Here is a 14,050-nt window from a genome sequence, read left to right as displayed (position 1 = left end):
GGCCATGGACGCCTGCAAGTTGGAGCCGAGCGGGAGGGTGTGAGCGCGCCGGGAGCCGGGAGCCCGGGCCGTGCAGCCCGGCAGCCGGGCGCGCCGGGGGTGGGTCCCTCTCCCCAGCCCGGCTCTGCGTGGAAGAAGAGGGCGGGACCGGCGCGGGGAGGAGAACGGAGGAGGCGAAGGGGGCATGACTCGTGCAACTTGCGGCGGGCATCTGCCGAGCTTCTGAGCCGGCGGCAGCCCGGGCCCGGATTGCAGCCGCGCGCGCAGAACCCACCCAGCCCACCCCGCCCCGGCCGACGGCTGCGGCTGACCTGGATCCTTCGAGTGCCTGCGGGCCGCCAGCGATCCGCCCTCGTCTTCCGGGCTGGTTTCTGGAGCGCGGGGAGCGCCCTGCTCGCCGCCCCTCTCGCCGGACCCCCGGCCCCCGATGGCTCGGATGGGGCTCGCGGGCGCTGCTGGACGATGGTGGGGATTCGCTGTCTGCTTGACTGCTGTCTTCTTCCCAGGTAGGCGCGTTCACCTCTGCCTCCCCACCCACCCCACCCAGCCAGCGCCTCCCCCGGGCTGGGAGCTGGATGGCGGGCACCATCGGATTGCAGGGAGTGAACGGAGACAGAAAAGTTGGGTCACGGCTCGGGTAAGGGGGTAGGAGGTGGCACGGCGGAGAAAGGGACGTTGAGAAGCCGAGCAGCCTGCCCTGCAGGGAAGCGGTCGGATGCACGTCTCCAAAGAAAGCACTTTCTCCTCTCAGTTCTTCACGAAAATAATAATATGTAATAGCGTTCTATTTATTTAATAACCAGTTCTAGGCTCGAGAAGCAGTTTGGAAACACTGCATGTTACATAAATGCAAAATAATCACGGTAATCACCGTCTGGGGTATAAGACGACAGCCCCAGGGGGAGGGTGTCAGTCGGAGCTGGAGGGCTGTGGGTCAAGAGGACGCATGGGGGCTTCGTTTCTTTCGTCGGCCCCTTGCGAGACGGTCGCAGGCGCTCGGGCCCCTCCCGCCCCACGTCTCCTCACCGCGGACGCGGAGAGCCGGCTTCTGGCTCCTGCGGCAGAAGCGGCTTCTCGCTCACCTGCGGGTCCTTTTCCTGGAGGGTGAGCGACTCCCCCCCCCCCCCCCCCCCCCGCCATCGCAAACTCCCGGCCTCGCGCGGGACTGGGCTCCGCCTGGGAACTCCGCTCCTGAAGCGGGGTTCTCCCCGGAGGAGACGCCGCGGGCTTCGTGCCAGCCAAAGTGGTTGCATGACCCACTTTCCCGAGGGACCCTGAGGGCGCTCCACATGTCCTTCCTCGAGGTGCCAGCAGCCTAGGGGTTAACTCCAGGCCCGACCCTGGGATAGCCCTTAGTAGCCCATTCTGACGGGTGCGGTGGGGGTGGGGCGGGGGTGGAGGCGGACCGGCCCAGGCACATTGTGCTGGGGAATGAGCTGGAAAATGCGTTTAGGAGGCAAATCCCACCGGGTCATCTTGCCTGGTTTTAACCCTTTATGTCCCTGGGGAAGCTACCGGGCCTCCAGTGGGACACCCAGTTTGGGTCAAGGTGGGGGCAGGGTCCCTCTAGCCCTCTGGGAAGAAGCGTGAGATGATGTCCGGCCCTAGCCAGCTAGGTTTTGAGGGGGAAGGTGGCCCTCGAGTCGGAGCACGTGGTCTTTGCCTTCGTGGGGCAGAATTAGGGGGGTAGCAATAAAGACTAATTCCTCCTGGCCTAAGAATATTAGCTCCCCAATCTATGGTGCTGCAGACTGGCCCCCCAGTTTATTAACAAGGGAACAGCCAGGCTGTCCATCTATGGGGCCTGTGTGCCATCTGGGAAGGCAGAACCCCGGCCTCATTCACTACTTTGCCCCTTCTCTTGCCAGCCAGCCCACTGCTAGGGCTCCCTGAAGCTTGCTCAGGGGTGGGTGCCAGGGAAAGCGGTTTATGAAAACAGGTAGGGGGTGTCCCCACCCCTGCTGCCAAGAGTGCCTGCCTCCTAGGATGAGGGGAGTGTAGATTCACAGGGGCGTGCCTGAACCCCTCCACAGTGTGGTCTTGGTCAGAGAAGGAGGTCTTCATCTCACACTGGATAGCCCAGGAAGCCAGCAGGGGTTAGAAGCTCAGGCTGCAGGACATACCTGACCACCAGGGCTTGAGCTTCTGGGAATCCTTTGATTCCATTTGTCCACATCCAAAATCCAGAGAAAGCTTTCCCAGAGCACTGGTGGTTTCTAGCACACTAGGGGTTAACCTAGTACTGGGATGGACAAAGGGCCAGAAGGTTTGGAGAGGAGGGTGACCAGCTCACCCCTTTCCCCGCTCCTTTTGTTGCTCTCCCCAGCTTTGTGTTGAAGGCTGGTTAATTCTATTTGGGGGATGGAGAAGAAGAGGCCTGCCACCCACTTGAGGCAAGGGCAGGGAGGTGACACTTGCCTGGTTCATAGTGGATACCCCTCCACACACTAAAAGTCCAGATAAGGGGGTGGGATGCCTAAAACAGAACCACAACTGAGATAGGCACTTAAAAAGTGTTCTTCCCCTGATGGTGGCTGATGCAGGGGCAATATCAGAAGCCACCGAAGTTCCTAGATTCACCAGACTCCTAGACCCAGTGCCTGATGCCTGTGCTTGCTTTCTCTGGGGTCAACTGTGGAGGGAGGGAGGTGGAAGTGTCCACTCTGACCCTTGGGGAGAGAAGGCCAGAAGATCCTGAAGTTGCCCAGCCAGCCTTCACTTTGCGCCACTCCCCAGCTCCCTACCCACTGCTCACTTTCACTTCTCTCTGGAGACTTGACAATCTGCTGTTCTTTTCTGGGTTCTCCTGGACTGTGACAGGGAATGTTGAGTGGGTGGGGAGGGAGGAACCCCCCATGTGTGTGATGGCCCCTGACTTCAAAACACTCCCAATCTGGCAACTGAAGTGTGCACGCAGAAGAGTTTCGACAGTGTGGAGCGGAGCAGGCAGGGTGATGAAGGGCCCTCAGCCCCTCTGTTTCCTGAGATGACAATCTGTGCTTGCTTCCCGCTAACTTAGAAGAGAGGGTCAGTGGGGCATTGGGCCACAGCCTGAAGAGGGACTGGGCCGCCAAAAGCGGAGGACAAGGCAGAGAACCTGCCTGAGAAGCAGGTGTCCCACCCACACCACACCCTCTCTAATTGGCTTCCCTACACCTTTTGTCTGGAAAGAGAACACACACCCCAGGTGTCATGCACACCCTCAGAAGACCTGTCCAGCCACCATGTACCCCTCTGCGGCCTGTGCTCAGCTCCCTGTCATGGTGATTTCCTTTAACACTCCAAGTGTAGGAGCTGTTGGTTATTTTCCTCTCTCTCCATTTTCCACGGACCATGGTGTGCTCAGACTTGCTAGGTAGAGCGTTATAGCAAAGCCAGTTCTGCTGGCCTGGGGCTTGCAGTATGTGTCCACAGCCGTTTCCAGGGCTGTTTACAAGGCAGCACTGTGGAGGTGTCTCCGAATCCAATTCAAGGCCTCATCGTCAAGGTTGGAGGGGAGGAGGAGGCTGCAGAACCTAGGCCCAGTGGCCCTGTCTGAGTGGCTTAGAGGGTGTCTCTTAAACCTGGACTTCTGAGCATGTGGGATAGTAGCCCCTGGATGTTTGATGCTGGTGGAGACCAGGAGTGCTGTCAGTTCTTTTGTGGACCACTTGGCTTTGCACAGTTAATCCACTTTGTCCATGTTTGGGCTGCCTGACCTGTGGACCCAGTGGTATTCTGCCAGCATGGTTGTGCCAGCCAGAGCCCTAGTGCTGACAGCTGAGCCAGTGGGCCAAGCTGGAGGGGCAGAGGGGCAGCTCCAGTTGCTGTATCTGTGATGCTGCTATTGTTTAGCAGCTGACTAATGTTCATTGTTCAGCACAAATAGAAAACACCCAAGGGAGGTGTGAATGTATCTTCGATTTTTTTGATTATATCTTTCCTGGTTAACATGGTAAATGAAATACCTCTTACTTGGGGAAAGATCAAATGGAGAGGTAACTACATATTTACCTGATTCTTTTTTAACTTTGAACATTTGCCAGCATGCCAGGCTAGAATGAACATTAGCCAATTGTGGAACTTATCCTAAAACATTTCTGACAGTCCCACCTTTGGTCTAGACTGGGTGTAGGCACACACATGTGCAGGGCTTTGTGTGTTTGTGTTGTTGATCTACAGTTCACTACTGCAAGTACAGATTCATGAGGACTGAAATTAGGAGGTGGGTATACTGAACTGTGGGTTACCATGCGATTGGTACCATAAATACATAATATCAAATGGATGTTCACAAATAGCTGATTTCTTACAGCATACTAATGGATTATGTGAATGGTTTGGGGCCTTGATAATGCCTGTGCTTATGTCAGAGTATCAGGTGACTTTGGGAAGAGACCCAGGATTTGCCCTTGGCCAGCTCTTTCCAGGACAAGCTGCCAGATCTGAGTCTTTTGGGGGTGAGAAGCCTGGATGCTGCTTCCTTTTTGTCTTCTGCCCTTGGCTTTAGACAGCCTCTACATCCTTCCAGGGAGGTGTCTGAGACCTTGACAGTTACCCAGAGACCTTCCTCTCTTGTCAGCCTTCTGTTGTCTCCCTGGCAAATAGAGCAGTGCTGGAACCCGGTGCTAACTGGGGCCTGGCCTGCCCCCACGGGTTCTCCTGCTCCCTGAATGGCTGGGAGGAGCCAAGGGAGACAAGTTTTCAGCTCCTAAATTAGCATCTTTGCTTCCTGCATTTGTACCTGGGAAAAAGAATGGGAAGAAGAAGGGGTGGTAAACATACCTTGAGCTTTAAAAAAAAAAAAAGGTTATGATTGTGGGCTTTGGCTCTGTATTAAGAGAAGTACAAGGGACCCAGGGCAACATAGGCATGCCTGGAAGCATCCTGGTTTGAGTGGCAGAGAGTAGGAACCCACTTGTTAGAAAAGAAGCAGGAAAGAAGGGCAAGGAGTAGGGAGAGGGCAGCCCAGGAAGCCCAGTTCCCCATGCCCAAGGCCAGCTGGGAAATGTCCCCCCATGATGCCCGCCCTACTCCATGGAGACCAGGTCTGCAGAGCCAGCAGCAGATGTGCCTGCTGGGGCAGAAGGTAACTTAAGATCTGAGCAGGGATCACCTTGCAGAGGGAATGCCCTGAGCTGGAGATAACACCCCCTCCATCCACTTAACCCTTGCAGCTCTGGATTCTCTTGTGTTGTTTGGACCTGGCAATGGAGAAAGGGAAGAGATGTGAGAAAAGACATCAGACATACTGTCAGAACCGTGAGCCATCCTACGAGAAGAGATGAACTCTGTAACAGGAGAGACTCAAGAAGGACACAAAAAAAGACTTTCTGGCAGCAGATTGTAGGCAGTTTGAGGCAATGGATAATCCCAGGTTTATCCTGGGCAGGGGTTGGGGAAGACTATAGGTATATATTCTTGGGGCCCATGGAGCTGTGCTTTTCACAATTCCTCGGGCAGGCATGGCAATAGATGGCTCCGTCCTTTCCTTATACCCTGGTGGTGACCCACCTTGGTGGCCCAGCACAGTGAGACTGTGGGGCCAGCTGAACTAGGTTGGAATCCCAGTTCTATAGAGGGTTAGCTGAGTTACCCTGGTGAGGGCCCTTGGTGGGCCTCAGTTTTTTTCATCTGTAAATGGATTTCAGACAATACAGATTTCCAAGGAGATTTATAAAGATGAGATTGAGAATAATGAATGAAAAGTGCTTAGCACATTGCCAGGCACTTGATAAACATGCAATAAAGCGGGGTAACTTCTCTGGTCCCTATGTCTTTCCTCTGAGTGGCCCTGCCCTCTCTGAGTCTGCTCATTGGGCAGTACCACCGTTTTGGTCCCTTAAGAGAAAGCCACTCAGATGCCCACTCACTGCTAGGCCCACTCGCCTTGTCTCTAACTAGTGCTACTCCAGAAGTAGAGCCCTCCCCTTCTTGAAAATAATAACCCAGGTGCAGCAATTGGGGATCAGCAGGACCCACAACTGGGGGGACTCAGATGGCCTTGGCTGGCTGCTGGCACCTGCCAGCCTAGCCCTGTGGTGGTGAAGTACAACCTAGGCAGAGGGTGCTGTGCAGCCTTTGTCTTGCAGCATGGCACCCCGGGCTCTCCCAACACCTGCCTCACTCCCTGGCTGGGGCCCGGATGGGTCACCATTGCCCATCTGGAGTGCTTTCTGTGAAAGCAGCCTGCGGCCAGCAGGGAGGCCAGGGACTTGGCCCCTGCCTCCCTTCAAACTTCTAATAGGACCCTCCCTCTGAGGGTGAAATGGTACCAGTGAGATAAGCAGAGTGCTTCTGGGGATGGGAGCATCCTTCTCTTTTTGTCCTCTTGAATCCTTCAGCAACACTGTAAGAAAGACAGTGTGTGGCCCTCTTTACAGCATGGAGTTTCAGCAGATCAGTGGTCTCCATAATCCCCATGAATAGCATTGACATCAGTATCCCTTTCATTTTACAGATAAGGAAAGTGAGGATTAGGTTTGATAACCTGGTGCCCATCTCAGGCCCGTGTGACCCCTTTGGGCACCAGGATTTCTGACCGTAAGTTCAGTAGATCAGGATGAAGCAATGAACAGAGATGGATGCACAGATGAGGTGAGCCGGGCCCCTATAGAATGTGTCCATTGCGTGGCCGGTCCCTCCACCAGCCACCACCAGCTTTCATTCTCCTTGAAGAGCGAGTGAGGTGTGGCAGTTCCCTTGGGAAGCAGGGGCTAAGCTGAGGATGTGGTTAGAGAGGAGCCCAGCGGGAGCTGACCCTGGAGCCCAGGTTGGGATGACAGCAGCTGACGGGCAGAGAGAGCAGTGTCCTACCAGATGCTGGCTCACCCCTCTGCACCCAGAGAAGTGGGCTGAGATGGGCAGGGCCCTGAGGTGTGAGCATGGAGCCCCAGGCATAGGGCAGGGTGTGGGCCTGGCTCAGGGCAGACAGCAGGTGCTCAGAAAGCCTCCTGGACTAGATGGCGCAGCTGAGAGCAGCAGAGGGACAGGACTTGGCAAACAGAGTGAATTCTATCTCCTGGGCCACCCCCACCCCCTCTGGTCTGTGCAGACCCCAATTTCATTCCCAGTTTATGAGGAGTCTCATTACCAAGCTACAGACAATAAAACCCGCCTGACCACTCTGGCCCGAATCTCATTAGAGGACATTAGTTCCGCCGGCTGGTGGCTCTGTTGGGACATAGCTGCAGGCGTGGCCTAGGCATCAAAACAGGCCATTGGCCACAGATACAAGAGTGTGCCACTGGGAATCTGAGTTCAATCTATGGGCTGAAATAGAGTTCCTCCTTCCAAAGTCCTGAATGCGCGTTCCCCCAAGCCAGAAACTTGGGGTCCCTCCTGTCCATTTAGACTCTCTGTTCTGCCCCTTGCCTGAAGGGGAGCAGGACATGACTCCCTCTGGGGTATTCCAAGAGTCTGCCTTCTCTGGGAGGGGCTGGCAGCAAAGCTCAGAACATCTTTGTTTCATAGAAGAGAGGACCTTTGGGACAGGGGACACTAGAGGCTGAGGCTAGAGTCCTCACAGCAGCCATGGCCGAGCCTAGGCCTGTCTTTTCATCCAGAAGACAGAAGGAAAGGACATTCCCTGCCTAGAAATGGAGTTCCACCTGAGACTGAGAGAGCCAGCTCCTTCCAAGAGCCGCCTGCAGCCTCCTCTCACCTCCTCCCTGAGGTTGAGTTCCTTGGTGGGGCCTTGGATTCCATGCTGGGGTTCTTCCCACCAGGATGGGATCATTTCTAGCTTAGTGATTCTAGTGCCCATGAGCAGCCAGCCACTGCCCTGCCCGTACTCTCCCCTCTCTGTGTTATCTTTCTTCCTTGAGTCCCTCTGTATCAGAATACCAGCATGGCTCAATGGATGACACCATGGAAAACAAAATCAGAGCAAAGGAAAACATGCCCCTTCTTGGTACCGCAGGCTCAGAAGGAAATGTGGGTCAGGCCCAAATAGCTGCTTCTAAGCATACCTGGGCTCCCATGTATGCTCCGGTTGGGGGTCACATGGGTCGGCCCATACTTTGGCAGGTAAGCTGGCGTTCCCGCCAAATGAGTCAGTGGAGATGGAAGCGCCGATGTGTTTGGGCAGCAGAGTCAGCTCTGCGCTGAGAAAGGAGGCTGGAGGTCTGTGTTGGCCACTGAACACCACAGCAAGGCCCTGCCTACAGCTTGCTTGAGGCTCCAGCCCCACCTGGGGTTGGGGAGGTAGCTGCCAGGAGTACTGTTCACTGTGCCCTGAGTCACACCCCGAGTGATCCCCTCCTCAGTCCTTGTATGATATGGGCAAATGCTGTCAGGTACCTGGACAAGAGTGATACAGAAGGTGCCTCACAGCCAACCCAGCCCTGTGTCACTTTATGTGGGTCCCACTCCAGAGGCTAAAAGCCCACTCACATGTTTGTTGGTGCCAGCGTTGCTGGAGCTCCTGGTTTATATCTTGCTCTGACTCCTGGCTCCAGTGTGCCCACACTGCCACTTGGATGAATATACCTGAATAGACACTCATATGCCCAGGAGCATGAGATAGTTGCCTCTCCTTCCCCAGTTCATCTCCCACTGTCCTCCCCACACTCTCCTCTGTTCACATCCAGTGCTTTCATGCCCCAGGACCTTTGCATGTGCTATTTACACCATAGTCTCCCTTATTTCCCATAAATACTAAGTCTAAATGTTGAAGTTAAGAACCACTTTTATCATGAAACCTTTATAAGCCCACCCCCACCCCCAGCTGAGATAACTCCTCTCACCTCAAAGCCCCCAGCATCTCATCCATGCCACCTTGTGACACTCATTACTCTCACTTTGTTAGATAGTTCCTGGGATTTATCATCTCCACAAAACAAAGACCTTCATTGCTGATGGGGCTTGGTTTCCTGAGGGAACATGGTGGGCCAGTGGTGCATACTTTATGGATAGATGCTTGCTTCTGTGGACTGTGGGTGTTGATAAGAATAGCAAACTTCCTGAGAGTTCCTGGGTGCCAGGCACTGTTGGAAGCATCTTACATATACTGTAGTAACTGTCTTCATTTTCCCATCAACTTGTGGAGTTATTTCTGTACCCTCCATTTTCACATATGGGAAAACAAGGCCCAGACAGAGTTCAGGTAACTCGCCCATGGCCACACAGCTAGTAGGCAGCAGAGCAGGAAACGAGTCCAGAAAGTCAGGCCAAGTGTCCCTGACCCTCAGACATGTGGCTAAGATACCTCTTTTCTGGGAGGCGGGTGAGTGATGGAGGAGACAGCTTCCACAGGACTAACACTTCCACAATTGTCTGCCACCTCCGCAGAGGGCTTTATTACTTACACTTGTGTCTCTTTGATCGTACAGGGATAACCAGGCACTGTGGTTGTATATGCCTGGAGCATTTGGGAGCTATTGGTGCTGTATCCTCTGAGAGACTCGATAGTAGCACTGGTGTGTTCTTCAGATACCTTAGAAGTATTAGAAGTACAATTGTTATGTTCCTGGTACATCCACTGTTCTGCTTCACAAGTACATTCGTGGTTGTGCTGCTGTATCTGTCTTGGTGTTATCACTCTTTCATCCACCCCCACTCCCGCCCCACCCCCCTACTGCCCCCACCCCCATGCAGGGACCAGTGATGCCACTGCAGGGCCTCCCACCATCCTGCCCAGTGAGACCAGCGGCAGGTGTAGTGGCTTCTCTACAAGAACACCCTCAGCTGGTGTTCCGGGCTGGCCCTGGGTCCTGGGTGGGTCCCAGAACTCAGCAAGCTGATCCTGTGCCAGCCCATCCTAAACTATGTGAGGGCAGGGGAGGATTTAGGGTGTTCACCTGCACTGCTGCTTTCATCTTCTGGGACAAAAGGGCCGATGCTTCCTTTGCCCCAGGCAGTCTGAGAACAGGGTGCTGGGATAGAAGCACTTGATCTTGGGGCCATAGCAGGAGGAGAGAACTATCCCAGAAGTAGAAAAACCAAAACCCCTCCCCAGTGTCGTGGCTCGGGACTAAGTGGCAACTCCGGTCAGTACACATGCAGATTGTCCTGTCAGGGTTACCCGTAGCCAAAGCTCCTCCTGGACCCCTTGAGCCCTTAGGTCACTATGCTAGCTCAGGCCTCACAGGCTCCCTTGCTTAATTAGGAAGGTAACTGCAGAGCAGTCATCTGATCCATTTCGACGCCAAAGAGAAATTCCTCCTAGACCCTCTGCTGTTGCAGATTATCCATGCTCCGTTAGCTTGAATTACCACACGGCCTCTGTGGCCAGACACCAGCCAGAGCCAGGCAGTAGGCTCCTGGGCTGGAATCCGCCCTGTACCCAGGAAATGCTGGGAAGCCTTAGGAAGAAAGTGAGCTTAGGACCTGCCTTAGACCGCACCAACCCCAAGGATTTCCCAATGAGCACTAAGGGTCCCCATGACCGGGGCCTGCAGATGACTGCTCCGCTCTTGGGCCAGGTCACTGTTGTGCCCTCCTTTCTGTTCCCTGAGCTGGACCTCCTTGTGGGGTCTGAATCCATAGCAGAAGCGGCTTCCATATTATTCAGCAGCTTCCACATTTAAATTGGAGCAGAAGCAGAGACAGGCGTCTCCCAGAGTGTAAATAAGATCGGGGCAGAGCAGCCACACTGCTGGGTGATTTTATTATGATTGCCCACCTCCCCCACCCCCAAACTGTCTCGATCTCATTGGCCTAGATTGCTACATCTCTCACAATGATGGATGGCTCTCCTCTCTCTTCCCAGGCAGGTTGGCCAGCCCTGCTATCGAGACACCCTCCTACCCTTGCCCTTCCCAGATTTATTCCCTGTGTTTATGGTACCCAGAGAGTCATCAGTGTCCCGGGCCAGCTGAGCACTCATTATCTCAGCACTTGATGGATGGCCCTTTGCGGGGACTTAGGTGACAGCCCCTGCTCTCTGCTCCCCTGTGTCTCCCTCTGCCCTGGCCATAGTACACCTCCCAACTCTCCCAGGAGTCAGATAATGGCCTAGGTCAGTGCTGAAGGGAAGCAGCAGTGATAGAGAAGGGGAGGCACCAAAGTCCTTGGCGCCCACCTCTGAGTGCTGCTGCCTGCTTGAGAACGGTCTTCGCGGCCTCCGCCAGCCACCCAAGCACCATCCCCAGAAAATGTCCCCATTACCCTCTCCCACTCCATTGCCTCATCCCCTCTGCACTGTGTACACACTTTGCACTGTAATAATAATCTGCGCGGTTTATGTGTTTCATTACAAGTGTTTTTATGTCCTCTGTCTGTGTGAGGAGGGGCGTGTGCGCCCGCACATGAGGTCACATGCTCTGTGTGTGTATGTGAGCCTGCTCCTGATTACACTGATCGCCATCTTCATGAGGCTGGAGCTCCCTCCCATCCAGCTCCTGGGGTAGGGGGCAGAGCAGAACCTGGGTATTAGGGTGGGTGTTGGGGAGGAGGAAGGGGAGAAGGAGGGGAGGCAATCAGAAATGATGACTGTCTGAGTCAGAGTCTACACTGTCCCCCAGGCACCAGTGAGAGAACGGGGCAAGGTCAGTTAGATAATTGTTTGGTCCACAGGATCACAAATAACTGGTTTGCCTATTTTTCTCCCTCACATTGACTGAACCCATCAATTACTTTGGAGCCACATGATCTCAACACTTTCACGACTTACCTGCGTCAGCATGTGCATTGGTGTCTTAGGTTCCTTTTCTTCCTCGAAATTTAAGTTGCTTACCTATAGGATAGGGGAGATCCTGGGAGGCTTACGAGAGGTAAATAACACACAGGGCCTGAGTGGTTAGCACAGGACCGAAGGGGAGCCCATGGTGGCACCATAAGGCCACCATCAGCCACTGCTCGCCCAGGGCCACTAAATTTAGCAGAAGGTCCGACACCCAAGGGAGAAGCCCACCTATCAGCATGTGGCCAGCATGCAGTGGGAATTGTCCCTTTGCCCAGGTGGCCAACATGGATAGGGTACATCAGGGCCACAGGCCCTCATGGGGGCCCCCACCCATGGGTGGTCACCTGAGAAAGTGCCTGGTGGCTCTTAGGAGCTATCTGGGCTCCCTTATTAAACAAGAGGTGCAGGATTCTGACTTCCCTAAGTACCCTGTACCAGATTTTGTGGGATCCCCTGCCCTGGGCATCATGGGAGTGCTGGGCAGCTTCATGGCTGTATTCACTCAACAGCATGTGTCCTTGCATACCAGCCATGGATGTGGGATCTGAGGACACAGCAGCAGACAGAATGTCCTGGCCAGCCCTGGATAGCATCTGACCTCTGACCTCATGCACAGCCGGTGACACCAGAGGGTGTAAGTTCCTTCATGGGAGAAATGCCCACCATACAGAAGCTTGGCTTGGTGATATAGAGGAAGAGCGGAGGCCCCGTGGGTCATTCCAGTACGAGCCCCTTGCCCTCCCTTAGCCCTCCCTTAGTGAACATGCGGGGACAGCTGGGGCTGGCTGAGCACCGTGCTCTCCTTTGCAAGGTGAGCCCACCTGTCCCCCTCCTACACCCAGGTCTGGAACATGCCTCCCAGCAGGGGCCCCATGAAGATACCTCGCTGCCCTGCAGGGGAAGGTGGAGAGGGCAAGTCAGAATGCTAGTGTCTCCACATTGGAAGGGAAATCAAGAGCGGCAGCACCCCATTCCAGCCCTAAAACCCTTTACCCACATCCCTACCAGCTGGTTGATCCTTCAGTTTCAGCATGAATACCTCCAGTGGCAGCGAACTCACTCCCATCATGGAAACTCTTACAGCTTCTACCACCCCAAACTCCCCCTTGCACTGAGCTGAGACCTGTGTCCCTGAGGCTTCAGGCCACCAATCCTGTCTCTGTCCTTCTGAATTGCATGGAGCGTGTCTGAGCCCACATATGATATCCTTCAGATGCTGAGGCTGGGTGGGCTCCAGAGTCTCCTCCCTGCGGGCTCAGGTGACCCAGTACCCCACACCTTGCCATCTCAGGTGCTGTCCTCAGAACTAAGCTGTCAGGATCCCTATAACAGCAGGGATGCCTGATCTTGAACCCAGCGCTCCAAATGTGGGCTGAGCAGAGGGGATTTCATTCTGGGTTTCCAGCACTCAGCCCCAGCTGCCCGCAATCTCAGAGAAAATAGTGGACAAGCTGTCTGCAGGCTTCCCGCTGTCCTCCATCCCATCCGCCCTTTCCCACACCTGTTTTCTTTTGGATTAACGATAAATTTTGGTGAGAGATCCGCTTATCTCCAGTGGGAATTAAGGAATTAAGTTGGTGATGGGGAGAGAGCATATTGCAGAGGATCAGGGTGCTGCAGGGTGGGGGTGGGGGACACACAGCCGGGGCTCGGGGACTCAACTCTCTGCTTGCATCAGTCACCCTGGTGCCATCCTGGGGTGGGCTCCCCAGCTGCCTGCACCTTCCTGGGGACAGATGCAGGGCCACTTTGGAGTGGGGTGGTAGCCTTGGAAGGAGATGCACCACAGGGCTGCTGTAGGTGAGGCCATCTCCTGGCAGCCTCTCCTGTCACCCACTGGCGTCTCACAAGCCAGTGCAGTGGCTCTGTGGCATGTCATGGCTCTGGGAAGGTGAGCCAAGGCAGGTGGCAGGGTGGGGCGTTTCGCTTTTCACATTAGCATACAGGCAGATTCTGCGGTGGGAAGAACCAGGGCCCGCACTCCATGGGTGGTTCATGAAGACCATGCGGGCACTGGCATGATCCCCAGGTACCCTCCATGGTGTCCTCACTTCGTTGCTGAGACTGGCATAGCCCCTGGCAGCCAAAAGTTGAGGAGCTGTTCCAGCCCCAAAGAAACTGAACCTCTCTCTATCCCAAGGATAAAGGAGCCTCCTTGAATGGCCAGGGAGGGCTCATCGGGGTCTGGCCCCCAGGTGCCCCACTTCCCCTCCCCCAGGCTTACGGCCCCTGGCCAGCCCCGCTCCCTAACGGGATGCAGAGGCTGTGCGAGGGGAGGTGAGCGGAAAGCCAGCCCACAAGGGAGCTGGAGCGAAGAGAGAAGGGGTCCCGAGGACACGGCTGCCACCCAAGCTAAGCCGAGGATCTGCCCCCAAAAGCACCTTTATTCACCATTATGCACTCGTAGCAGCCACCAGGGAACCAGAAGAGCAAGACCATAGGTGG

At 55.0% G+C, this 14,050-nt stretch overlaps 1 protein-coding gene and 1 long non-coding RNA gene across 3 annotated transcripts in view; one reads left to right on the top strand and one right to left on the bottom strand.

Annotated features, from left to right (window-relative positions):
* The window catches only part of LOC102009480, a 7,760-nt gene extending 7,359 nt beyond the window's left edge, over positions 1 to 401 (bottom strand). Inside the window, exon 1 of one of the 2 annotated variants that reach the window (XR_260006.2) lies at positions 312 to 401. This is a non-coding gene — a long non-coding RNA (uncharacterized LOC102009480). The remainder of the gene's footprint in view (positions 1 to 311) is intronic. The other variant, XR_001232926.1, reaches the window with a different exon arrangement.
* Positions 402 to 404: 3 nt separating this feature from the next.
* Positions 405 to 14,050, top strand: part of Pvrl1 (poliovirus receptor-related 1 (herpesvirus entry mediator C)) — a 62,063-nt gene continuing 48,417 nt past the window's right edge. Inside the window, exon 1 of the mRNA XM_005378343.2 lies at positions 405 to 506. Coding sequence (XP_005378400.1) covers positions 428 to 506 — 79 coding nt within the window. The 5' untranslated portion in view covers positions 405 to 427. The remainder of the gene's footprint in view (positions 507 to 14,050) is intronic.

Source organism: Chinchilla lanigera, unplaced genomic scaffold, assembly GCF_000276665.1.
Source record: "Chinchilla lanigera isolate Chin_1 unplaced genomic scaffold, ChiLan1.0 scaffold00011, whole genome shotgun sequence".
Lineage (NCBI taxonomy): Eukaryota > Metazoa > Chordata > Mammalia > Rodentia > Chinchillidae > Chinchilla > Chinchilla lanigera.
This window is presented reverse-complemented; position numbering and strand designations above follow the sequence as displayed.